The 26,160-nt window shown below is 48.1% G+C and overlaps 1 protein-coding gene across 1 annotated transcript; it reads left to right on the forward strand.

Annotated features, from left to right (window-relative positions):
• The first annotated feature begins 19,683 nt into the window (after nt 1–19,683).
• On the forward strand, nt 19,684–22,533 carry FEZF2 (FEZ family zinc finger 2). The gene is made up of 4 exons (XM_057555530.1): nt 19,684–20,565; nt 20,915–21,049; nt 21,252–21,384; nt 22,274–22,533. Exons 1-4 carry the CDS (start codon nt 19,684–19,686, stop codon nt 22,531–22,533), a joined length of 1,410 nt encoding a protein of 469 aa, XP_057411513.1.
• The last annotated feature ends 3,627 nt before the right edge of the window (nt 22,534–26,160 follow it).

Genomic DNA, 26,160 nt, shown 5'->3' on the forward strand with positions numbered 1-26,160 from the left:
GCTCCCCTTGCTCATAGAATGAAGCCCAAATTGGTTAAGGTGACGTACAAGGTCGTGTATGATCTGATCCTCACCTACCCCTCCAGCCTCCTCTGCTAACCCTACACCTCTCTCTCTCTAGGTTACAGCTACCCCTGCCATCTTTCACTTCCTGTGCACCGTGATGCTTCCCACCTGGGCCCCTCCCTCTGAGCACTTCATCTCTTCCTTCACATCCCAGCTAATTAAACTTGACTTCCCCAGGGAAGCCTTTCCAAACCCTGCCCTCAGTCCAGCATCCATTTCCCTGGTATATATCCTCATGACGCTCTCTACTTCTCTTTCATACTATTCATCACACTATTCATGGAGGAGTTATCTGCATCATTACATGTTTCATGTAGCTCCTCTCCACTTGAGGTGGATGTGATCTGTGCCAGCTTCCCTACTCTATCCTTATTGTAGTCACTCAATATGTAATTAATAAATGAAGGCTGAAAGTACAAAAATGTTAAGTCATCGGATTACTATTCTCTTAGAACCTTTAGTCTAGCCGGTATGACTCTTCAAAAGACTTATATAGACTAAATACTGTAAGATTCAGAGGAGGGTTCAGAGGAGGGAGAAGGAAAGGAGGGCTTCCTGGAGGAGGGGGTCTTGAGCCCATAGAGAAGACAGGAAAAGACATGGACCAAAGCAGAGGGAGGTGAGGGGATGTGCCACTTGGTTGGCGCTGTTTTTTTCTCTGATGGATTCCCAGTGCCTGTAGTAAGCAGTCAACAAATACATGTTGATTTAAGACATTAATGAATATGCTCGGTGTGTTAGGGGAGCCTGGCTTCATGGAAAGATTTATGCAGGGGGTTGGGAGAGATTAAGATGGGAAGGGTGGATTAAGGTTTCCAAGGAGGACATCTAGTTTCATTTAGTTTGGGCTTATTGTTCCGCATAACAAAGAGCTAACTAGGATTTTTATTTTTTCAAAATATTTAAAGAAATTTTTTAAGTTAAAAAAAAAATCAGAGCAGAATTCTATGAAACAAGAAGTTGAAGTCTCTCCCTTCCCCAACCCATTTCCCCAAAGTAGCCATTGCTAACAGATGGGCATATATTCTTCCAAATATGTTCAAATTATATATAAGTATATTGGATATATATTTATATATATAATACATATATCCAATATCCAGTTGGATATATTTATATTTTTACATATTTTTATATATATATATTTAAAAATATATTTTCACAAATGGGATTGAGCCTGAGCCTACTAAGGCACATCATATTTTTCACTTATCAGTGTAGGGCCATTTCCATGTCTGCACATACAGATTTTCGGTTATTACTTTTAATGCTTGTGCTGTATTTAAGGAGATTGTCTAATCAAAGAAGAAACAAGAGCAAAATAAGGTAAACTAAAAATCCAGGATGAAATGGAGGGTGGATCAAAACATAATGGTGGAAATGAGCCATCTGTGGAAGTGACCCAGGAGTCTGTTTGAAATGTGTGACTCAAGAATTTCTGCAACACCCCAAATTCAACCCCAGTCTAACTGCACTGTATTATAATGATTTTTTTATGTGTCTATCTCCCCGCTAGACTGCCAGCTTCTTGAGGTCAGGAACTATGCATCTATTTGTGTGTGCCAGGCTGGTGCTTGGAATATAGGCACTCAATAAATGTTGGTTGAATTGAGTGGGTGAACATCAGAGAGGCACACCTGAGTATGATCATGACTAAGAAGGTATGAAGTAGGGACTTCCCTGGTGGTCCAGTGGCTAAAACTCTGCACTCCCAATGCAGGGGGCCCGGGTTCGATCCCTGGTCAGGGAACTAGATCCCACATGCGTGCCACAACTAAAAGATCCCGCGTGCCGCAACGAAGATCCCGCGTGCCGCAACGAAGATCCCGTGTGCCGCAACTAAGACCCGGCGCAGCCAAGTACATAAGTAAAGTATTTTTTAACAAAGAAAGTATAAAGTAAATTTATTACAGAATCCTCTCTCTATAAAGAAAGAATTACTAAAAAAGATGATGAATCTCAATAGCTTTAGGAAAACCATCCACCTCATCATTAACGTGACCTGAATTTCCGGTGCCGGCGTGAATAGTCATGCTGTCATAAATTTGGGATTCTGTAAGAATTTTAGGAAATCAACCAACCAGTAAGGGTTGTATCATTATTGTTTCAACATAAATTTTAAGAAGTTCATTTTTATTTAAACTTTAAAATCCAAAATAAGTGTGTTCTTTGTGGCCAATTTCCATCAGCACATGGTTAACAAATCTGAAATGAAATCACATTATGCACAGTTTTGCAATTCTGGGTAAACAAATTTTTTAAAATCAATATTCACCTTTTATTCAAGGTTGTTTTTCATCTCCATCTAAATACTAAAATTATCATCTGTTTTCCTTCTTATGAAACTATGCATTTCAACCAAAGTCGTAAATCTGCCTTTGTTGTAACCAAGCAAAGGAGGAGAGGGTGCCATCAGCCAGCGGAGTCCTCTCCCCTGACGACCGTACGTTGAAGGTCAAAGAAAAACACTACACAACAGTGACCACAGCCACCAGCTAACAGAGGAATAGCAAGATCACCATTACTACAAATGAGAGGAATGCAAAGGCTGTAACAAAAAGCCAAGAGTACCCAGATAAAATTCTTTCTTATTTCCTAAGAATCTATGATGTGATGGCAAAAAGCAATTGTAAACATGGTTAAGCTGGCATATTTTCCTCTGTCCATCAGAAACAAGTTGGCTTGTTTCCTGGGTAGTGAATACAATTGCAAAGAACAAACAAGGCTTTGCTTAAATCTCCAAGCAAGAAACATGTGATTGAAGATAGTACGGATTTTAGAGAAAGCGTTGGAAATTTTGGAACTCACTTAAAAGAAAACCAAAGGCAGCATAAGAAGACAAATACTGCCAGTATTTGGTGCAAAGAAAAGTACAGTTTAGGTGGAAGCTATGACCAGGTTTCAAACTCTAGTGTCACTGTATGAATGTCACTATGTTATTGTCCTGAACTAGGCACCTCACTCGGTCTCCCCAATCAACCCCTGGAACAGGGCTTTGAGCACAATAAATTCCTCCACAGTGTTCTTTAGTGCAATTACTTTCATTTTAAATAAAAACCACCCTTCAAAAAAATCAAACATTAAGATTATAGACTGAAAATTCCAGAGCATATGGAGAATATCGACATCGCAATGCATTTGGAAAGTTTGAACTCTTCAGAGGACTCTTTAATTAAATGACTGTCTCTAGTTTTGTGATACTACAAGTTGAACTCCTACGAAATAATTTTTGGCAGGATGAAGAGACGTCTTTCTCTCCAGAACTTGGAATAGTTCTGATAAAATAATTCTGGAGAGATTAACCTAGACTAGTGATCTCCCAATCAAGGATATGGGTTTCTTTCTACATTGAAAAGAAGTAAAACCATCTCTGATCCATTTCTTCTCCAACTTTTAGTCAAATCAATTCTTATGTTTCATTGATTCTAAGATAAAACTCTTTTTTTACATTTTTAACGTCTCTGAAATTGGAATTCATCCTTCACTGTAAAAAAAAAAAAAAAAAAAAAAAAGCTCAGATTGCATCTGCCACCACCCCACCTCTGCAACAACACTGCTGTACACACAGTATTAATATTTCTTTGGAGAATGCAAGGAAAGGGAGGTATCTGTCCCAGGGAAGAGCCTCCCACACAGTGAACTGAGGGCAGGGGCAGAGCTAGGAACTGACTCAGGAGTGGATGAGAAACAAGTGTCCATGTGCCCCCAGGAGGTAAGAAAAAGATGGTTCTTGAGATGGGGAGGGACTCAGACCCTGTTATTACAAAGGATAGGGGCTCAAACCACTCAGTTTAATGTTGAAGTAAAGGTGAAAGCAGGGGCTGCAGGATCTGTAGACCGTGGGTGACAGGAATAGTGCGAAGGAGTAGCAGGTGGAGATCAAGAGCACAGGTTCAGGTTCTGGAGTCAGGCTGACCTTGGTTCTGATTTCAGTCGGTGGTAATACCCACCATGTGACCTCAGGCAAATTACTTAATTTCCCCAGGCCTCAGTTTTCTCATCTGTAAAATAGAAATAACCAGAATAATACCCTAAGCATGACCTATTGTTACAAGCTCATTAAAAGAAGGACCCAAAGGCACAGCAGCATTAGAGAACCTTCACTGCAGCTGCGGGTTAGACCAGGGGCATCCAAGGACAGGGCAGTTGCCCAGCAGCAGCAACAGTCCCAGCAGAGCTGTCCCTGGGGCTCTTCTGGCTGTGCCTCACCTCGCTTGTCCCTTGGTTCCTGACCGAACCTGTCTCCCCAGCCTTCAGTGGATTCTGTGAGCTACTCCATAAACTCCTTTTCTGCTGTCAGTTTCTGTTGCTGGTGACCAAGAGCTCTGAGTGATATAGGAGGGATTCTGGGAAAGGGGATATATTTTTCAGTGCATACTGTTTTATGTTTGATTCTTTTAACCATGTGCATTTATTACTTTTTCAAATTAAAAATATTTTAAAGGAGTGTAGTTTAAATAAATCTACTGTTTACAGTGTCTCAACAGAGCATCATCTGGACAAGAAAAATGTGGAATTGAAGCATAGTACTAGTAGCAGGTGCAGGATGGAAGGTTAAGTATTACCCTCTAACCTTTGCTCATGTCCTCTTACAGGGGAGAGAGTCTGAACCTGGAGTGTTTGGCTAGAATTCAAGAGGTCCATGAACTTGAATATGACAAAAAAAAAAGGAGGTAGCAAACCACAGTAGCACTTGCATTGTCTGTGACTTTGTCACCAAGGGAAATCACAGATATTTTCATATCACATTACAGTTGTTGCAATATCTCAAAGTATCATTTACACTCGTCAGGACTTCTAAATTTCCTTAGGATTACACCTGCCACCAGATCTTATTTAATGCATTGAAAAGGAAGCTTATATATCACTGTGCCACACATTTATTTTCTAAAGTTTTTGATAACCATATATCAATGCAGTTGGTCTCCTTTGGAATTGTACCTATTTTATGCATTTTAAAGCATTATGCTGAGAAGGCGTCCCTAGTCTTACCAGACTGTCAAAGGGGTCTATGGTTTACATACTGTACACATACACACACACATAAACACACACACTCACACACAGAAAAGTTGAAAATTTCTGCCAAAGCTCTTCCTCTTTCGCTTCCCCATCCCACTCCTTGCTTTATCCATTGTCTCTCTTCCTAATTTCCTTACCTATAAAATGGGGACCATATCTTTTTCTTTTTTATACAAACCTTGTAAGCTGTAGAGTTTTAATTCCTTGAAAGAAAGTCAAACCATCAAACTGGCCAAAACAATTTGACAAATGAAAGTCTACAGTTTACTGTTTGAAGGTATCAGTAGGTCGTATTTTTGTATTTCTAGATAGGATGAGTTAATGGTTACGAACAATGGGTGTGGGATCCCATGCTGGCTTGCTCTGAGCGTTGGCTCTGCCACTCACCTAAACATGTGGCCTTAGGCTAATCACCAATACACACTGAGTCTCATTTACTTCATCTGAAGATGAGGATAACAAGTCCACTTGCTTTATAGGGTCACACTATTTATGCAATAGTAACAGAAACTGGTAATAATTGGTAAGCTCACAGGACCTGGCACACAGTAAGAAACCAGAGTAAGCAGTTGCCTCTAGGGAAAGAGACCAGAGATTTAGGTGGAAGGGAGACTTGATTTTCATTGCATACTCCATTACGTTGCTTGAACTGAGTAAGCATTAGCAATTATTTGAATTGCATCCAAAAATTCATTGAGTCTGGAGACACAAAACTCTGATCTACTAATAACCTCCTAGGTGATCAATATGAATTTATTTACTCTTTTTTGTGCCCTAGGTGAAAACTTAATCTAGTCTGCAAAAAAATTGAAGGAGAATTCTTCCTATACTTGACTATATTAAATAAGCAAGTGCTCCAATTTAATTTAACGAGAGGGATAGAGATTTCCTTGCTACGGCTCTTCTTTCGTTCCGCAAGCAAGCTCTTATTTATAGAATGTTAAGTTTCTCCTGTACAGAACTTTGTACCACCTCCACTTCCACCCCCAGGGGACCTATGGAGGTGTGGGTGGGAGAGAGCAGGAGCTCTAAAGGAAATCCTTATTCTGGAATTAAAATAAATATCTTCTCAATATCCAAGGAAAAGTCTGGGAAGCCTGCCTTCTCTTCAGTTAACAACTAGGTGCCTTTTAAAATATTAGTCAGGAGAATAGAAGCACCAGTGTACATTCCAGAACCATAGAGGATGAAAAGTCAGTCAGCCTTTGAACTACGGTCGGTAACTCAGAATCTTGATCTGTGCGGAGCATCCTTACAGAACAGTGGAGAAAATGTCTGTGTTTTTAAAACCAGCATGAGGTCTGTCCTGTCCTTAGACACTAACCACACGTGGGGGAAAAAAAATACATGTAGTGCAAAATGCAGGGCTGCAAGCTGAGTTCAAGGGTGTACATGGCAGAAACATAATGAAAAGAACATAGTTCTTTCAGGCGTTCGATTCATCCAACAAGCCAGGTGTGCTTGCCGTCCAGGTGGTGAGTGTGAGTGACAGCAGTGACCAAAACTGAACGAGAGATGCCCCTGCCCTCCAGGAGTGCACAGACCACGAGACTTAGATAGCAAAGATTTGCTGTCAAAGGAATGTTCAAGAAGGAGTGGCAGTAAGAAGGACAGCACCTAAAGACGTGAGTTTTCAAAATTGCCGAAACCGTAGGGATGCTGTCAGCAAAATGCAGACTATGAAAAGAAAGCTCTATAGAACAAAAAAAAATTTTTGATTTTTTTCAAGAAATAAATTGCAAGGGGAAAAAAAAAGAAATGGAGAGAAATCTATAAATTAAAGGAGACTTAAAAGGCATAACAACCAACCAGAATGTAAGGACCTTATTTGAATCATAATTTAAACCAAAGATTACTTAAAATTCTGACAGTTGTTCAAAAATTGGAAATTGGAATGCTGGGTATTTGATGATATAAAGAAATTATTGTTAATATTTTAGGTGATGGTAGTGAAGTTATTTACGGATGACAAAATAGTATGTCTAGGACTTGCTTTAGAATAATATGAGGGGGTGAGTACGTGGGGATGTACCTGAATCAGAATTGGCCATGGATTGGTCTTATTGAGGCTAAGTATATGGGTTCCTTATTTTCTTCTGTACTTTTTTTGTGTATGTTGAAAACTTCTCATATTAAGATTTGGTTATTTTTTAATCTTTAGGAAAGATTCAGTAGAAATCAGAGAGGTAATGAAAAACATGCTGTTCTCTGGTTCCAGAGAAGATGCTGAAGATCAACATGAAAATCTAGCTCTTGGGAGTAAATAATCTTCCTTGCACCCTCTCTCCTGTTTGTGTGGCATGGGCAAGACAGCTCTTCTCATTTCTAGTACTTCCTTTGCCTGGAGATTCTGGTTCTTTTTCTATGCATGCTGAGAGGTGTGAACTAGTTCAGCTGCCTTTGGGAGGGAGGGAGACCACATTAGCCTCATTACCTCAAGGCTCCCACTCTTGGGGCTGGACCTACAGCTACAGGTCAGCACCCACATGCAGGACCTAGGGGGAGCTGGCCTGGGAAGGGACAGAAGGTCTAGAAGATGTAGAGGGGCAGCAGCTCACTTTCTGACTGGTGGCTTCTGAAGAGCAAGGTCGTGAGGAGGCTTCTCAGGAAATGCTCAAAACCTAAAGCAAACTGGAACCATTTGGATGCCCCAAAATATGTGATACTGGCCCCCCTTTCTCTGGATGGTTCTTTCTCTGGGACATCCTTTCGCATATTTCTTCCTCTCTTCTGTCACCCCAGCCTGTACCAGCATTTCTGCATTCCAAGTTCTCTATAATTTGGCACCTGAGTCTGCCCTAGGCAAGAACATATAGGCAGAAATAGCAATGAGATACCGTTTGGGATCTATTAAATTGGTAGGGATTTTTAAAATGACAATGCCCAGTGTTAGGGAAGGCACTGGGAAAGAGGCATTGTACCCCCTCTTGGAAGGGCAATTTGTCACTTGGTATCTAAAGCTTTAAAACTGTGCATATCTTTTGTCACAGTAATTCTACTTCTGGGAATTTGTCCTACAGGAATTAGCTATGCACAAAATTAATGTGTGAGAATGTTCCTGATGGAACTATTGCAAAAAAAAAAAAAATTGTGAACAACCTAAATATCCAATGACAAAGGACTGTTTAACTCATGTTAAAGCCAGAGAGTGGAGTACTACAGAGACATTAAAATTGTGTCTTAGTTGCATATTCAAAACACGGGGTAATAGTCATACTATATTAAATGGAAAAGCAGATTATAAAACAGTATATATTGTATGATGTCAACCGTGTAAATGCAGAGAAAGAACATATGCCAAAGCACTGTCTGATTTCTGAGTAATAGGATTATGTACAATTTTAATATGCTCCTTTGTAATTCTCTGATTTTCCCAACATTTTTCTACTGCTTTTTAAATCAGAAAAAAAAAAAAAAGAAAACCCACCTCACTTTATTTACAAAAAGAAGTAAAACAAGTACAGAGCAGAATAAGAAAGCTTGTTGCTCTCTTCTCTCATCTTTCCACCAATCAGACTGAAGGACCGTAGTTATGAATAACAACAGTTATTGTAATAACTATAGCAAATGTTCGTTGAGGGCTTTCCTGTGGACAGTCACGGGTACTGAGCTCTCTCTGTGCCTTTTCTCATTTGGTCCTCAGCACCCTGGGACCAAGTAAGTGTTCATCTCCTGCCCAAGGTAGGCAATTGGGGCTTGCAGAGATGTTTAATAACCTGCCTGTGGACCCATAGCTCACAGGTGAGCCAGGCTTCTAACTTGATATGATTCCAGAACCTTCTCTGATTCAAAGATACTCAGCCCTACAAAGCCCAGAAGGGAGTTTCATGCTGTGTCTTAATATCCTAAGAAATGCCATGCTCCATCCAGACCAGAATTCTGTCTCTAGAAAAAAGCACCAGACAATAAATTGCCAAAGGAGCAGTCTACCCACCCATCATGGAAATGCCTCTAGAAACCTGGTACTTATGAATTCATCCTGTGGCCTCTGTTGGAGTGAGAAGTTTTTAAATTTTTTAACTTCACCGTCAGGGAGTTCTTTGGGTTTGTTTTTGTTTGCTTTTTTACTTTTTCCGTCTAACTCTGCCCTCTTTCAGAGTCTTGGACCATCCTAGCCACGCCCATTGTTCTTTATCCATTTCTGGGCCCATAGCCTGGTTTACAGAAGGTACTGATGCATGCCTATTGGCTGAATGAAGGAATGTAAGTGGCATGAGGGCAGGGATTGTGTCTATCTTGGTAGGCACTATATTCCTGGCATCCAAATTGTAGGCCCAGTACAGAAAATCTCAAGATAGGTGTACTAGCTAACTAATGAATGAATTACATCACCTTGGGTCTTATCTTGTCTCACTCTTTCAGAATCGGAGAATTTTTATCTTTTTAGTTTATCTAAATTAGAGCACCAGCTCTTAGTCCTCACCCCACCTTAATTGCTTTAGTTGTAGGTTCTTTATATCTTTCTTTTTTTAATTTTTAAAAAATTTTTATTGGAGTAGAGTTGATTTACAATGTTGTGTTAGTTTCAGGTGTACAATAAAGTGAATCAGTTATGCATATACATAAATCCACTCTTTTTTTTTTTTTTTTTTAGATGAAATCAGATTTTTTTTTTTTGGCTGTGTTGGGTCTTCGGTTCATGCGACGAGGGCTTTCTCTAGTTGCGGCAAGTGGGGGCCACTCTTCATCGCGGTGCGGGGACCGCTCTTCATCGCGGTGTGCGGGCCTTTCACTATCGCGGCCCCTCCCGTTGCGGGGCACAGGCTCCAGACGCGCAGGCTCAGTAGTTGTGGCTCACGGGCCTAGCTGCTCCGTGGCACGTGGGATCCTCCCAGACCAGGGCTCGAACCAGTGTCCCCTGCATTGGCAGGCAGATTCTCAACCACTGCGCCGCCAGGGAAGCCCATAAATCCACTCTTTTGTTTAGATTCTTTTACCATATAGGCCATTACAGAGTATTGAGTAGAGTTCCCTAGAGATTGTCATACTGAGTGAAGTAAGTCAGACAGAGAAAGACAAATATCATATGATATCACTTATATGTGGAATCTAAAAAAAAAAGGGTACAAATGAACTTATTTACAAAACAAAAGTAGAGTGACAGATGTAGAAAACAAACTTATGGTTACCAGTGGGTAATGGCGGGGGGGAGGAGGGATGAACTGGGAGATTGGGATTGACATACATACACTACTATATATAAAATAGATAACTAATAAGGACCTACTGTATAGCACAGGGAACTCTACTTGATATCTCCTTAAAGTGCTGAGATCAGATTTGCAACCATTGCCACCGGCAGAATTCACATTTGCTTTGCACAAAGGGATTGTCAAGTATTTGTTTTCTGGGTCCCAAGACTTTTTTTTTTTTAATTAATAGCTACTTTATTTATTTATTTATTTTTGGCTGTGTTGGGTCTTCGTTTCGTGCGAGGTCTTTCTCTAGTTGCAGCAAGCGGGGGCTGCTCTTCATCGCGGTGCACGGGCCTTTCACTATCGCGGCCCCTCCCGTTGTGGGGCACAGGCTCCAGATGCGCAGGCTCAGTAGTTGTGGCTCACGGGCCCAGTTGCTCCGCGGCATGTGGGATCTTCCCAGACCAGGGCTCGAACCCGTGTCCCCTGCATTAGCAGGCAGATTCTCAACCACTGCGCCACCAGGGAAGCCCGGTCCCAAGGCTTTTTCCTGCTAAAATAAACTTCCCCATCCTCTCCCAAAGCAGAACTGCTAGTTCTGCTAACTGGGTCACTTGCCAGGGAGCCAAGATTCTTTTTTCCCCTGGTCTCGTCTAGGGCCAAGACCCAGTGAGTTAAGCTCTAAGGACTTGCCAAGGCTTTCTATTAATGCCAGTTCGTACAAACATCCCGTACCCCACCCTCCTACCTTCAACCAGATCTCCATCTCCCAGCACAACCTGCCAGATTGGGCCTCCGGAAAGTGTGAGGCAGTTCCTGGCCAGAGGTTCTTTACCTGCTTCACCTGCAGCAAAGGGTACAGGTCCAAGTTCAAAGCTGCCACCCCGGTACTGAGGTCTTGGGTGAGAAGAATGCTTCAGATGTGCTCCCCTGATTAAGCATTCTTTTTTTCTTTTTTTTTTAAAGTTTTTTTTGTTTTTCTAATTTTTATTTTATTTTTGGCTGTGTTGGGTCTTTGTTGCTGCACGCGGGCTTTCCTCTGGTTGCGGCGAGCAGGGGCTACTCTTTGTTGCCGTGGGCGGGCTTCTCATGCAGTGGCTTCTCTTGTTGCGGAGCGTGGGCTCTAGGCGCGCGGGCTTCAGTAGTTGTGGCACGCGGGCGCAGTAGTTGTGGCTCGCGGGCTCTAGAGCACAGGCTCAGTAGTTGTGGCGCACGGGCTTCGTTGCTCCACGGCATGTGGGATCTTCCTGGACCAGGGCTCGAACCCATGTCCCCTACCTTGGCAGGCGGATTCTTAACCACTGCGCCACCAGGGAAGCCCTGATTAAGCATTCTTGAGCCCATTGCAGGTTCCCTGAAGTTGTATCCACTGCCCAGGTTCCAAAGACAATTGTGTTAAAAGTCTGGATGCAGCTTGTTTTTAAGTCTGTATGAGAGGCCAATTAACTGATGTGGGTGTCTGGTCCAGAGGAAGAAATTCAAGGTGCATTACTCAAGAGGCAGGTAAGGAGTAGTATCTCTTTGGGAAACTGGGGGAGGGGGGCAAGTCAGACAAATTCAGGCTGATTATTCACTTATTTAACAGATATAGAGGTAGTATAATAGATATATTAAAATGTGAACAAATAAGTGCATTTAACAGATATATAGAAGCATAACAAACATATAGAAAATATTCAAGTAAGTGTGAACAGCCCAAAAAATATTCACAAACCAGAACCCAGATCAGAAAGCAAACCCTTACCAGCACCCCAGACGCCTTGTGTACCCAAATTTTGCCTACTTCGAACTTTAAATGAAATCATGCAGTGTGTAGTCTTTTGGATCTGGCTCCTTTGGTCAGTATTATGTTTGTGAAACTCATTGATGCTGTTTAGTGTAGCAGTGGTTTCTTGATTCTTATTGATGTATATAGTATTTCATTTTGTGAACAGACCACTCGATTTATTTATGGGTTCCACACTTGATGGTTATTCAGAAAATTTCCAATGTAGGACTATTACAAATCATGCTGCTGTGAACATTCTAGTGCCTCTCTTTTGGTGAGCTTAAGTACACATTTCTGTTGGGTATATACTTAGGAGTGGAATTGCTGGGTTGTAAGGAATGCAAACATTCAACTTTAATTGATACAGCCAACCAGTTTTCCAAAGTGTCCCAATTTACACTCCACCAGCCAATTCAGGCTAATTGTTTAGCTGGGTTTTTTTTTTTTTGCATGGTCTTAGGAATATGGGTTCTGAAAACAATCTCTTGCCAGTTATGTGACCTTGGACATGTTATCTGTATAGTGGGCCCATTGATTGTATATGCTAACTTCATAGGACAGAAATAAGAAAGACTAGAGCAGGTATTTAGCTAGTACTGTGCCTGGCATGTAAGAAGCCCTCAGTAATAAGTAATCATCTACTGATTGCCACCCTAGGTAAACCCCCAAAGAGGGAGGGTCTGTGTGTGGGAGGAGACAGGGTTGGAGGAAGAAAGAGAGTGATTCACGGTTGGTGGAGCTCTACTCAGCATTTTTGCAGTTCCCATTTTTGTCTTTACCTAAGCCAAAACGCAAACTCCGGGGTAGAGAACGCAGACAGAAATCTACCTAGGAGAGAAGACGGGATTCGGCTGAACTGGTGAGAACTCAAGAAACCTGGGCAGGAAAGAACTTTTCCGTTCTCATGCATACCTGGGAAGTTTCTAGCAAAGCCAAACCAAACCAAACCAACCCAACAGAACCGAGTGATTCGCTTGCACAGCGATCACAGCGTTTTGGGTTCTTATCCAGTGGGCCATCCAACTCAGACCTACTTAGGCCGACAAACTTCCAGAAGTTTGGGCGAACCTGGAATCAGTTCCTCTCACCCCTTTGGCCCCTCCAGCCCGTCGTTTTCACTGCCGACTTAACTCCAGCTCTTAGCACTTAACGCTAATACCTTTGGGCAGGCTCCACCGCGGAGTTTAACTGGCTGCCAAGTTAAATAACGCGGATGATCCTAAGCCGTCTTCCCAGGGAGTTAGAAATCGACAGCACCCGAACTACGCAGGGTCTGTCCATCACTAAAAATGCCTTTTTACTGCATATATATATTTCATATATATGTATATACGTATATGGTGTGTAAAGTATATCACAATTGTCCTTTGTAAACTATTGTTTCCTTTGGGTTGCACATCAAAACCGCGTGGCAAGAGGAAAAGGCGTTTGAGAGAAGACTGCCTCCCCCCACCCCACCCCCCCCCCCCCCCGACTACGCCTCGGGAAATGACACGTCCGCTGGCAAATTGCTGCGAGCAGGTATTGGATCAGAGTCCTAACCAAATGGCATTTTTAAGTGAAGGGTTGTCGATAGCAGTGAATGTATATATACATATACACACAATATGCATACATAAGCATACATATGCGCGTGTGTGGTTATATATGCCTCTAAAGCAGAGAGGACAGCGTACCAAACTTGCGCGCGTAGGGACTGCAGATCTGCTCTTTTGGAAGATTCCCTCTGGCCTAGGAGCGCGCACACTGCCCAGATTTCCGAAGACGCGGTGAAAGTCCTCTTATGTGATCGCGGAGGGGGTTGGGAGGGTTCTGGAAATCGTGATAGGTTTGCACCACCTTCCCCCTTCCTCCTTGGCTGCAAAACCGGCTGCCCTTGATTTATAGGCGCCTCTCCTGTTCGAGGGTGAAAACCAGTCCCCGAATGCGAGGGGCGCTGCGAAACAGCCGGGTGCAGTGGGACGGGCGCGCCGCCACCCTGGCTGTGGGCGCCGCAGCATCCCCGAGGACGCGGGCAGATGCAGACGGCTCTGGCCCATCTGTCCCTGGAGGCCCGGGCCCAAGACGGTGCTCGCGCGCTGCGCGCGGGTACCCGGAACCCGGGATCTCTCCGGGCGTGCCCGGCCTCGCTTGGCCGGCGGGGTATCTGGGGCTCTTTGTCTCCCGGCCGCACTAATCCTGCTAACCGCGCGCACCAAAGGCGGAGGAGGCCCGTGCGCCTCGGACAAGCCAGCCACTGGCAAGCCGGTTCGAATGTTTTCAATAAAATGCTTCCTGGGGGAGAAAAAAAAAGGATCGCAGAAGAATTTCTCTTCAGAAGTTAATCTATTTTCAGCGGTTAAGCGCAGCACCGTGTAAATCAGATCCTAAATGTCCCCTTAGAAAGAAGTAAGAAAGGAAGGGAGGGAGGGAGACCCCTTAAACCGTAAACTTTGTTTGGTTTGGGTTTGTTGGTTTGGTTTCGGTTTTTTGTTTGTTTGTTTCCAAACGAGTTACGGAGCAGCGGGGAGAAAGAATATCAAATCTGCCCAGTGGGTGTTTCCCCAAACTCAGCAGCCTCGAGTGAGCCGTCTGCCTCCAAGCTACTCAGCTCCCTGGGGAGATGGCCCAGGACGCTATATTATGTATTGCAACCTAATAATCGGGTGAGGAAATAATAATAATAATGGTATTTAAAATAACAGTGCCTCTTGTCATCTAGAACCAAGCGATACAAGCCACCAGGGCTGGAATTGCAACAGTTTTGGGGAGTAGAAATGCTTGCCTTTTCCCTCTGTGATCCCTGAAGTAGTGCAAACGTGTGAGCTTTTGCTCCAGAAAGGGATTTTCCTCTGAGGTTGTTTACACCCCAGGAAGGCGTCTGCTAAGTAATTTATTCTAAAGTGAGGGCGATTTCTGGCATTTAAAAAAAAATTTTTTTTTTTTTAAACAAAAGTCATCCTTACAGTATTCGGGTTAATGACCATAGAAAGGCCTGAGGGAGGGGGCAGAGGAGGAGGACTCTAGCCTTGCCAGTCATATTTAATATGCTTCCACAAGAGAATCCTCTGCAAAATCAATAGACAGCCGCCAGCTGTGCTTAAACCTGAGATTTCAATTAAAGCGTTGCGCTCCAGTCCTTGCTTGAGCCTGGATCGGCAATCAGTGGTGTGCGAGTGGCTTGGCCTGGGTGCGGCGTCCCACAGCCGCAGATCCCCGAGGTCGCGGTCCGGGTCAGACCCAGCGGAGCTGCAGATCACCGGGCTTTGGCACCCCGCTCTGCAGCGTGGGAAGAGCACAGGCCGCCGAGGGGCGTCAGGCTTAACTTTGGCAGTGTTTCCCCACCGCGGCCGAGCTGTGGAGGCCCCAGCGTGGGCCAGATGGGCCGAGCGAAAGCGTCTGGCTATCGGCTGAGACACCCAGAAGGAGATGGGCCGGAAGCTGAGGCCGCAGGGCGGAGAAGGACCCCATGGTGGGTCCAGAGCTGGTAGGCCGAGCGCGGTGGGCTGCAGCCGCGCCGTCCAGCAAGGCCGGCAGCCAAAGGCCTGGGTGCCCCAGGATTGCGGGCGCCCAAGCTCATGATCCGGCCCCTGGGGCTGAGCGCACGCCGAGCGAGGCCTAGTGGGCCTTGCTTGGGCCGCGGCCGCGTGCCTCCAGGTCGGGCGCTTCGCTTGGGTCTGAGACTCCAAGGCACCGGCACCTCCAAAGTGGAGCTTGCGTACTAGTCCAGATTGGGAGAGAGCCTGGGATTTCTAATCTATCTCGACAGTCTCTGCTGACTTCTATCGGAAAACCATTGCTTAAAAGGACAGGACTTCTTTATAGTGGGAGGCTTTGGAAAACTTTGTCATAAAAGGATCCACATCCCTGAAATACAGGTGTATTTCTGCAGCCTCCTATTGCCCTTCAGGTCGAGTTACTTTGGATTTTTTTTCCCCTCACTGAAAATGTGTAGGTAGAAAAAAGTTATCCTTATTCTCACAGAACCCCTCCAACAACTCCCTAAAATTGTCAAATTTTAATACTGTCCCCTCCCCCCTGTTTTAAAGCATTTCAGCCTCAGGGGAAAAAAAGATGCTGCGGTTGAGAATGAATTTGGAGGATTGGGGGCAGCAAATCGAAATCTCAGCACTCCCTCCACCGAGTGCCACGTTTCCCCAGTCCTCTATTATTCTGCCTGAAATCATCTCGTTTACAGAAAATATTTGTTTGCACTATTAGTTGGTACTGGAGTTAATTACTCAATGTGTTAACGTGAAGTAATATGTATAAAAGTAGGATCAGTGTTTATTGTGTGGGTGAGCTGTTGAGCGGTGCTTGAATAAACTGCAATTAGGGTTAGATAGAGATTAATTAACATGTGAGTGGCAAGGTGTAAAATAGTTTCCAACCCTCCACTTCAATATAATCTGCAGGCGAGGGAAGGAGAAGTTTGTGGAAGCTAATTAAATACTTTCATAAAAGCCAGTGTATTCACCCAGCATTTGGAAAGAGAGGCACATTAGGGGCAACTTGTTTTTACCCAAATGTTTTCTTTCTGTGGAGGTAGCACTCCTTTGTGATGCCGGGGGAGAGAGAGATGGCTTATGCAGCTACAAAGAGCGCTAGGGATGGCAACGCAGGTTCACGGGAAGCCTTTGGAAGGCTTTCAGCCTGATGGAGCTTTCAAACCAGCAGATCTTTGGAGCTGCTGCCGAGATCAACAATTACCCAGTTTGGAAAGGGGGTTGGGGTGCAGTGCTGATGGCTGAACGGGATCCACAGGAAAGTCGGGATAGAAATTCGGGTTTTGAGACCCTGCAGGTGTATTGATACTGTTTCAATGTCCCGGTGAGTTGCTGGTTTGTTTTGTGTCTGGTGATGGGGTGGGGTGGGAGGAGTTCATCTGTGTTGTTTTCACGTTAACACAGGGATAGGGGTATACTGAGTCTGGAATTCTGCCTCTCTGAACATCTAAATTAAATAGGCTGTATGGAAATGTTCTCCTCCCGAGGAGCTAGCCTCTTTCTAGCTTTGAAATCTGGAAGTTGGGTTGGGTGGGGTGGAGGGGTGGTGATGTTGGGGAACAGATTCAAGACTGCTGAATTCAGGCGTAGTTTCCAAGCTTGGCAGCGTGGACAAATTAACCCACGGCAGTTGCCATCCAGGCCACTTTGCCTCGGAGACCTCTCTCTTTGTTCCCCATCCTAGCTTTACAAGTACACTTTTCCTTTCCTTTACCTGCCACGTCAATATCCTGTCTGCAATTACACGTCAGAGGGGGAGTGGGTAGGAGAGAGTTCTGAAGGGGAAAAAGGAATGGTTTGCCTGAATTTAAAATTAGACCTTTCCTGTCTTTTTCCCTGATGCGCTTCCTGGGATGTTTTGTGGCAGAGAGGCCTGGGAAGGGGTACTCAGCCCCTCCAGACCTGTTATTGGGTGAAAAAGGAGAGGGTTTTCTTCCCCCGCCCCCACCAGCACTTTCTTGGGCTCCACAAGATCGTATGTCTTCGGAGATGGAATTCACTATCAAACTCTCAACCCTGTTTGCTCATATTATACCCACCGTAATCCTCTGAAACTGTAGTTACGGCTACAAAGCTCGTGGTCTTGCAAAAGCCGGCTGGCAAGATATAATTGTCCCGCAAACAAAACCCTCCAAAAGTTTATTTATTTATTTTTTAACCCCTGCATTCCCCCCCACCCTTTCCTAAACCTAATTCTCTCCCTGGCTCTCTTGCTAGCTGCTACGCCCCTCCCCATAAGAACCCTCAGCCTCCATCACTTTTGTTGTCGCGAAGAGCAGCCGGCCTGTTGAAAGTGCTGGAGCGTCTTTGAGCAGTTTGTTGTGATACGCAGGTGGAATGGTCTGCAAACAGATGAATTCAGCCCCTCCAAACCGAGCGCGGAGCGCGCTGCTTTTGTGCGCGAGGCACAAAACGCTGAATTCCTCCGAACTTACTTGGGGCCTGTCTAGAAAAGGGCCTTTTCTTCCCTCTGCGTGTACCTCTGGCCACACTAAGTCTCTGCCCGCCCCCCTTCAGCCCTCCTCCCTCTCCCCTCTGATAATCCTTCTCTTTATTTTAGAAAAACACAAAACCCGGTTCCACGCGGTGCTTTAGTGGCTAAAAGTGAAAGAGCTGCCTTGGCAGAATTCAGCTCTATGAATCACTTCGGAAAATTGGTTCGACTGAATGGCCTTAGGAGGAAAAACGTTTTAATAGGATCCAGGGGAGGTTCTGCTGTTTCAATCTGCTCCTTAAACAGGTGGAGATTGGACCTTCTCAACTATACAAACAGTAAGTACCTATCAGCGGGGAGAGCTGCCCTCCGAATCCTCGCCCGCAGCCCTAAACCAGCAGCGGAGCCGGGCTTGGCCTCAGAAATCCGATCACAGATCAGCGATTCTGATCGATTAAGATCTCAAACGACCCTCCAGCTCGCGGTGCCGTCTCCCCCAGCCGCAGGCGGAGAGCTGGCCAGAGAGGGGAAGGCGCACCCGCCAGGCGCCGAAGCCCCCGGGATCTGAGCGCGCGGCCTTGCTCTTCCGGATGCTACGGGGTTGTCCTTAGGCTGCAGGAGCTCTCTCCCGACCTCCGACGCCAGCCAAGGCGAGCTCGTTGTTTTTGCATAAATTAATATTTCCCCATTAACAAGTTCCCCCCTCCAAACGCGGCGCCCGCGTCCATGCGCCACATCCTAATGAGGTAATTATCATTTGCGCGTGTTCGCGGCTGGCGCCGGCTCCGTGGGTAAATGGCAGTTTATTAGCACGATGCCCAGCTCGGCTGCAGAGGGCTAAGGGATACTTCGGCGACTAGACGGACACCCGGGGGCCCTTTGGGGCGGCGCGTCCGGGACCCCCTGCCCTTTCCGCGTCCCCCAAACCTGTAGGCCCCCAAAGTTGTGAATCACGCACGGAACTCTGCCTGGGTTTGGGCTCCCCCCCCCCCTTTTTTTTTTTCCACCGGCAAAACCATCACGATTCCTCCCCCTCCCCCTCCCGTCTCTTCCCTCCTTGCCGATTCGCGAACCGCTCGCACTTTCCCGAGGGGAGCGCGGGCGCCAGTTGCCTCCTTTTAAAGTTTGAGGGGCGGTGGCGGCGGCGGCCGGCAGGCGCGGTGGAACACAGGGGCCGCTACAGGAGCCGCGCCGCCGCCCATGTCATTCCACTTCAAGTGACTTCATGTGATGTCAGCTGAATGTAAAAGACAGTGATCTCACGCGGAGGGGAAGATGTTTGCCATCAAAATGTGACAGAGGAGACAGGCTGCATGGCTCGGAACGCATCTCCTTGGCGGTGGGGGAAAGAGGTAAATGCGAGGCGGCTCTCCTCGTGCTCTTTAACTTTGCCCCTTCGTTATCCAGCTCCCAGCACGCGTGGCGGAGGCCGGGGTCCAGGGAGCGGCTCAGGGGGGTTAATTTGAGGCTCTTTTCTTTCTTTCTTTTTCTCCCTCTCTCTTTTTCCTCTGTAAACCCTCCCCCTTTCTCCCCCTTTCAAAGTCCCAGGGCAGGGGCTGGTGGGTTCCTTTGCGCGCCGGGTTAATGGGCGGTAATTTGGTACCCTTGGGTGCACTTTGTTCTGCCCCTGTTCATTTGAATGCAAATGGGTGACCTGGACCCTACAAGGTGCTTATTAAATTGCGGTTTCCCTCCCTGCCTTTTCTGGAATGCAGACCTAGTGGAGAGAGGCTGCGCCCTGGCCCAGTCCGGTACGGCTCAGCTCGGCGAGCCATGGCAAGCTCGGCTTCCCTGGAGACCATGGTGCCCCCGGCCTGCCCGCGCGCTGGAGCGTCGCCGGCCACTTCCAAGACGCTGGCCTTCTCCATCGAGCGCATCATGGCTAAGACGTCGGAGCCCCGTGCGCCCTTTGAGCCCCGACCCGGGGCACTGGAGGCGGACGGCGGCCAGGGCAAGAAATTGCTCAACCTCTGCTCACCGCTGCCCTGTATGATCCCCCTCCAGCCCCTAGGCTACGAGGTGCCGTCCAAGACGCTGCTCAGTTACTCTGAGCTCTGGAAAAGCAGCCTCCGGGCGGGCGGCGGTGGTGGAGGAGGAGGAGGAGGAGGAGGAGGAGGAGGAGGAGGAGGAGGCGGCGGCGGCAGCGGCGGGGGGGCCCCGGTGTGCGGCGCCAGCGGCTTGTGCAAAACCAACTGTGGCGTGTGCTGCAAGGCCGAGCTGGGCCTGGCGCCGTCTGCGCTACCCGCGGGCAGGGTCATCAAGCCGCAGGTCATCAACCAGGCAGTGGGGCTTCCAGGCAGCGGCTCGCTCTACTACTTCAACTACCTGGACTCTGCCGCGTACCCGCCGTCTGAGCTCCTCGGCGGCCACCTCTTCCCGTCCGGCCTCCTCAACGCACAGGCCCCCGCTGCCCTGGCTGCGCACCCCAAGCTCTTTTTGCTGGAGAACGCCAAGTTGGCCGGCCTGGCCGCAGACAAGTTCCCCCACCCGGCCCCCTATGCCCATAAGGAGCGCTTGCCCGCGCCGCTGGAGCAGGTGCTGAAGGAGAACTCAGCCCTGACCGCCGAGCGCGGCGGCGTCAAGGGCCACAGCAAGCTGCCTGGGGGCTCTGCGGACGGCAAGCCCAAGAACTTCACCTGCGAGGTGTGCGGCAAGGTGAGGCCCGGGGTCCGCAGGGGCCGGGAGGGGTGAGCAGTGGCGGCTGCTTCCCTGGGGGGCAGCCTGGACGGCCCCTTTCTCACATCTGGGAGCTCCCCAGTAGCTGTCTACTCGAATTGGGGGCACAGTTGGGCCTCAGTTTCCTATTCTGTAAAATGGGGATGCCTTTGTCAGCGGCCACATGTGACTGGCACGAGCAGTGGGTTGGGAAGCTCTTTGCAAAATGAAAAGGGCTCTGGTTTCCGAAGGGGGTTTTTGGTTGGGGGAGGTAGGTTGTGCCCTCCGCAGGCTGACTGTGGACTCTCAGGACAGACACGCCACAAGGCCCCCTTGTGTGCTTCCATAGGTATTTAACGCTCACTATAACCTCACCCGCCACATGCCGGTCCACACCGGAGCCAGACCGTTCGTGTGCAAAGTCTGCGGCAAAGGCTTCCGCCAGGCCAGCACGCTCTGCAGACACAAAATTATCCACACCCAGGTACGTGGCCCCCGGGTCCGACCCGACCCGTACCCAACACCCGGAGACTGAGCGACGGCGTTGGGGAGAGGATGACCAAGGGATCCCCTAATAACCCCCACCAGGGGCCCCTGTCCCTTCAAGGTGCCCCTTCCAGGAGCACCCGAGGTGGCTTCTCCCGGCCGGGGCCTCAGCCTCACGGTGCGCACGCCCCTCTCCGCAGGAAAAGCCGCATAAATGCAACCAGTGCGGCAAAGCCTTCAACCGCAGCTCCACGCTCAACACACACATTCGCATCCACGCGGGCTACAAGCCCTTCGTCTGTGAATTTTGCGGCAAAGGCTTTCACCAAAAAGGTAACGTGCGGGGCAAGGCCCTCTCCTCACCTCCCCTCGGGACTCGGCAGGTCACCGCTAGCGGGAAGGCAAAGAAGGATCCAGAGAGAGGGAGCGCGAGAGCCGCAGGCTCCGGCGCAGCATTTCTCTGGAATCGGGTTGTGCAGGGTTTGGGTGGAAGCTCTCCGGGCCGGGTTAGTAGACCTCGCTGGACTCAGTCTGGTTGCACGGGGAGACTCCGAATTTGGGAGGTGGGAAGGAAGGAAGGAAGGGGCAGAGGGAAAGGAAGTAGGAGAAAGACAAGGTATTGCGCTATAGAGAAAGCGTCCCTTTGTAGCCGGGACTCTCTTCTGAAATGGAAAAAAAAAAAAAAAAAATCGAGGCGTAATCCACCTCCTGGGAAAGGTTTAGGGTGGGGGAAACCGCCGCTGTCTCCAGGACACACCGCTTGGATTTTCCAAGGCACTTTCGGATATCCAAGTGGTAGTTAGCGGACCAGAGGGAGTAACTTTAAAAATGAGAAGAAAAATAATAACAAGGGACGAAGCCCGGGTTCATGCGAATTTCTTCGAGCGAGGCAGCGGCCGGGAGAAGGACCCCATGCGTCTCTGGGCAGCGCAAAAGTTTCCGGGCCGGCGGAGCACAGCGGGAGGGACGCTGCGTGGGCCTCAGGCCCCGGCGGGGCTGGGACGCGGGGCGGCTACGCGGGACTCGGCCCTCCATCCGGTAGTGAGAGCCCCGGGCTTGACGCGTACGAAGTTTGACAACTTCTTCACTCGGAGAGGTCGCGCCCGCCTAGCCAAGCGTCGCCTTCTTTGCGCGGGCACCTGAGCCAACCCCGGGACACCCGGCCCCTCCCCGTCCCACTTCATTCCCACCCCCCCCCCTTTTTGTTTTTGGTCTCCTGTAGGCAACTACAAGAACCACAAGCTGACCCACAGCGGCGAGAAGCAGTACAAATGCACCATCTGCAACAAGGCCTTCCACCAGGTCTACAACCTGACCTTCCACATGCACACGCACAACGACAAGAAGCCTTTCACGTGCGCCACTTGCGGCAAAGGGTTTTGCAGAAACTTTGACTTAAAGAAACACGTGCGCAAACTCCACGACAGCGGGGGTCCCACCGCCCCCTGCACAAAGGACCTGACTCGGACAGTGCAGAGCTGAGAGCTGCTGCCTCACCCTCCCTTCCGGCCCTATCCAACCCCCAAACAGATCACACGTATAAACTTATTTCTAAAATTAAAAGAAAGGAGAAAAAAAAAAAGCTATAGCAGAAAGGCTAAAATCTATTTATCGAAACCAGCATATTTTTGGAAAGCTAAACGTTTCCTCGATGACTGGCAGCAAACGCCTGGCTCCCACCTTTGTATATTCGGGAAACATTTAAACCCAGTGCGCCGAAACGTATTTAATTACAGGCCTCGGCTTCTCCTCGGGCGGCGGGTTTTAACACCAGGCTGTGTCACGTGAACGTCCCGGAAGAGCGCGGCGCCCCCAGCCATCTTTATACAGCCATGTAAATCCTCCTGTACACACGAACACGGAATATATACATATATAACTCAATAAACAGAATCATTAGTGCGTCTTTTCTTCCCCCCACCCCCTCGCCGCGAGTCAGCTCAGCCACCCCAAAGAAGGAAAAGGAAATAGGCGTTTATAGCGTTTCCCGGCCCAAATGCGACTTCCTCTGGGGCACTGGGACCAGGGCAAGGCCAAACCGTTGCTCGTGCGGCGCTAGCGTGTTCATATCCCCCAGGAACCAAGGCTCAAAGGCCTTCACCGGCCCCTACGTTGTACCAAGTTTTTATTTGGTAACTGTTCTGACCGAGGGATTCTGGGTGTTGCCTTATTTGGGTGAGAAAATTGCAAAAAGAAGGGGTTAAAAGTGGCTGGGTGTCGGAGAGCAGGTTTTGGGTGCGTGTCCTTGAGCAAAGAGCCGCGCCGCACCGCACCGGGGTAAACGGCCAGGGCGCTGCTCCGCCGGGGCGCTTCTGGGCACATCCCCTTCTCTGGGTGACCTAAGGGGAGCCACTCTTCCACCCAATCGTTCCTGGCGGCGAGAGCTGGAGGCCAAGTGTCCCAGCCGCTCCGGACGTCTGGGGCTCCCCGGCCCGCGCTGTGGTCTGGGGCCGGCCTCCGGGTGCGTGCGCCCTGCCGCGGGAGGGCGCACCCGGGCTCCCGCAGCTCGCCGCCGCCGCAGCCCCCGGCGTCTTGATTACGGCGCAGTTAGCCCATTTCCTGAATAGCCATCTCCGCCGCCGTGCACGCTGATGAAATGGTCTCACGCTTGCTTTCTAAGTAATGACCCAAATTAAGAGAGAAAACAGAGACCCTTCAAACAGCATTACATTAATCATCTAATCATTCCCAGGAGGGGGCCGGCCGCCGCCGCCCCGTTTGATCCGAATCTGGATAATCAAGAGCTCGGATTACTGGCTCGGCGCGCCGGGCCTTCTCCTCCCGCTCCCCCACCCCTAATATTCGCGCCGCGATTCAGCCCACGTTTTCTGGAACAATGTTCACCAGCGTCGGGAGGAAATGTGGCGCGGGGCCGGGGAGCGCGCTTCCACGCAGCCTCGCCATTGCAAGGGCTAGGGCGGCGGCGTCTGGGCGCTGATCCCACGCGGATTTCCACTGAAGGTGGAGGCTATTGGCAGGGAGAGATGGTTAATGCAAAGGGAAACCCCCAAGTAACTCTGAAAGTGACTCGAGTGAGGTTTATCCCAACGCCCGGTATACAGTAGGCGCTCAGTGCTGCTTGCGCAAGGGGCTCCCATAATCAAAGAAGCTCGCATTGCCGGAGCGCTTGCTCCACGCCAGACACTCAAAGCCCATTCTTTCGAATATTCACAACCCGCAAGCTGGGGATGATTATTCCCACCTTGTGGAAGGACGGAGAAATTGAGGCCAAGATAAAAGCTAAATGACATGCCTCGGGTCACAGGACTAGGTAGGGTCAAGGTTCGAAGTCTAGGCTTTTAGAAAACCCAAACTACCTTCAGTCCTCGTCGGTGGAGGAGGACTATCCCGATTGGGACTCGGGAAAAGACATGCGGCTGCTGGGTGGACGCTCTGTCCAGGTCACAGCCAAAGGTTGGTCCCCACCCCCAGCCCAGTTCGCACACCCATTGCGCGGGGAAGGAGAATTGTCGATTTTGTTTGCACAGAGGACAGCGACAGCTTCCTCAGGCTGTCGCGGGGGTATTTTTAGTACCTCCGATTCAGAAATAGGAACGTGTACATTAGAATTCCATTTCCTGAAAGGAGAGCGTCCTCGTTTTTTTTGTATTCCTCTCCCCCTCCCAAGTCTGGGAAGACGCAGCCAGGGAAGGGGGGGCGAGGAAGCGAGGAGGAATTTAAATGTTAGCTCGTTCTGGCTGCATTTCGCTGAGGGGAGATTGGGACCCAGAGGGATATGCAGATTTAACTCCGAAATCTCGGTGGATGCCACAAACCCCAGGAAACCCCACAATGGGCGAGGAGGACTTGGCGGCTAAAGATATGGAAATAGCTCCTTGCTCTTCCCAGACATCTATCCCCAGGGGGCTTGCGGGCTGGCTCGAAGAGTCCGCTCCTTTCCTAGTTATCTTACTAGGTTTTATTAGCCCCGCCTCAGAGACACACACCCCTCCCCCATTTCTGGGAGCTGTTGGGTGCCCTCCGCCAGTTGTCTCAACCAAAAATCCTTTCCTTCTTGCATCTCTGAAAGGATCCTTGGCAGATGCGCTTCTTGGAGGCCAGACAATGGCCAGGGCAAGCCCACCTTCTTCCTAAACAGTTCCAGAACTTTGGGCAAGGGGCAGACACAACAAAATTTAGTGCAAAAGCATCTTCTTGGGGAATTCTTAGACAACTGCGTTGAAAAGTTGGCCTGCATATGGGAGTCGTGATTCACTACTCCTCTTTCTCTTTAAGAAGAAAAGATAAATAAAAAATAGATGGGACACTCCCATGCAGGGAAATAACTTTCTAACCATCAAGTAAGAGAGCCTTCTCTGAGAAACTTCTTCTGTAATGTTTTCACAGGAGAAAGACTAAAAGGGTTGCCCATCTCATAAACTGGAGAAATTTATTTCCAGGTGACAGTTCTGAAGAGGGTTGAAGATCCCATGCTTGCAAACGACAGCAAATGAAATAAAACTAAAGCGTGGAGCAGGAGGCATTTCTCTCTTGGACTGCTCATTTCTCTCTGCCGTCGGGGAGAGGTAAGGAACCGGGGCGCGGAGTTGAACCTGGGCAGAGTTACTGGAATACTCCAACCTCCTTGAGGTTGTTTCCTCCTAACCGATTGTTCCATAACCTTCACACCAGCGCCTGTCAATCGCTCTCACCTGAGAAGGTGTTATTTCACATCTGGTGGTAATTGTAGATAAACAGAGCTCTTCCCTATCTATAGGGCTTAGCTCTGCTTTCCCCAGGTTTGAAGTCCTTCCTCCTCGGGTTAAGATGTCTGCTTCCTTCAGTTGTGGGATTCAAGAAAGGATTCCTTCACCTGAAAAGTAGTGCGAAGAGAAAAGGAACCTTCTGTCTGAATGACTAAACACCTTTCACAGCCAGTGCGGGTTCTGACACCAACGCTAAGCCGTTGTAAGTAATCATCCTAACTGGGATCCTTCTTAGTTATTCCCCGTGCATCGGAATTGATGGGTGAAAGGCTCTGTTTTCTGATTTTTTTTCCCCCTCTTAATATTAAACTGTTTGCATGACTTGTAGTTTCCATTATTAACAAATGACTTAAACAAGGTAGTCATCAGCCGCATATTAATATTCTAACCTTGATTAAATTGA

This window comes from Balaenoptera acutorostrata, chromosome 10 (genome assembly GCF_949987535.1).
Source record: "Balaenoptera acutorostrata chromosome 10, mBalAcu1.1, whole genome shotgun sequence".
NCBI lineage: Eukaryota > Metazoa > Chordata > Mammalia > Artiodactyla > Balaenopteridae > Balaenoptera > Balaenoptera acutorostrata.

Coding starts and splice junctions, on each gene's coding strand:
- FEZF2 (XM_057555530.1), top strand. CDS start 19,684: ATGGCAAGCTCGGCTTCCCTGGAGACCATGGTGCCCCCGGCCTGCCCG. Junction 21,050..21,251: donor ACAAAATTATCCACACCCAG/GTACGTGGCCCC, acceptor CCCTCTCCGCAG/GAAAAGCCGCATAAATGCAA. Junction 21,385..22,273: donor CAAAGGCTTTCACCAAAAAG/GTAACGTGCGGG, acceptor GGTCTCCTGTAG/GCAACTACAAGAACCACAAG.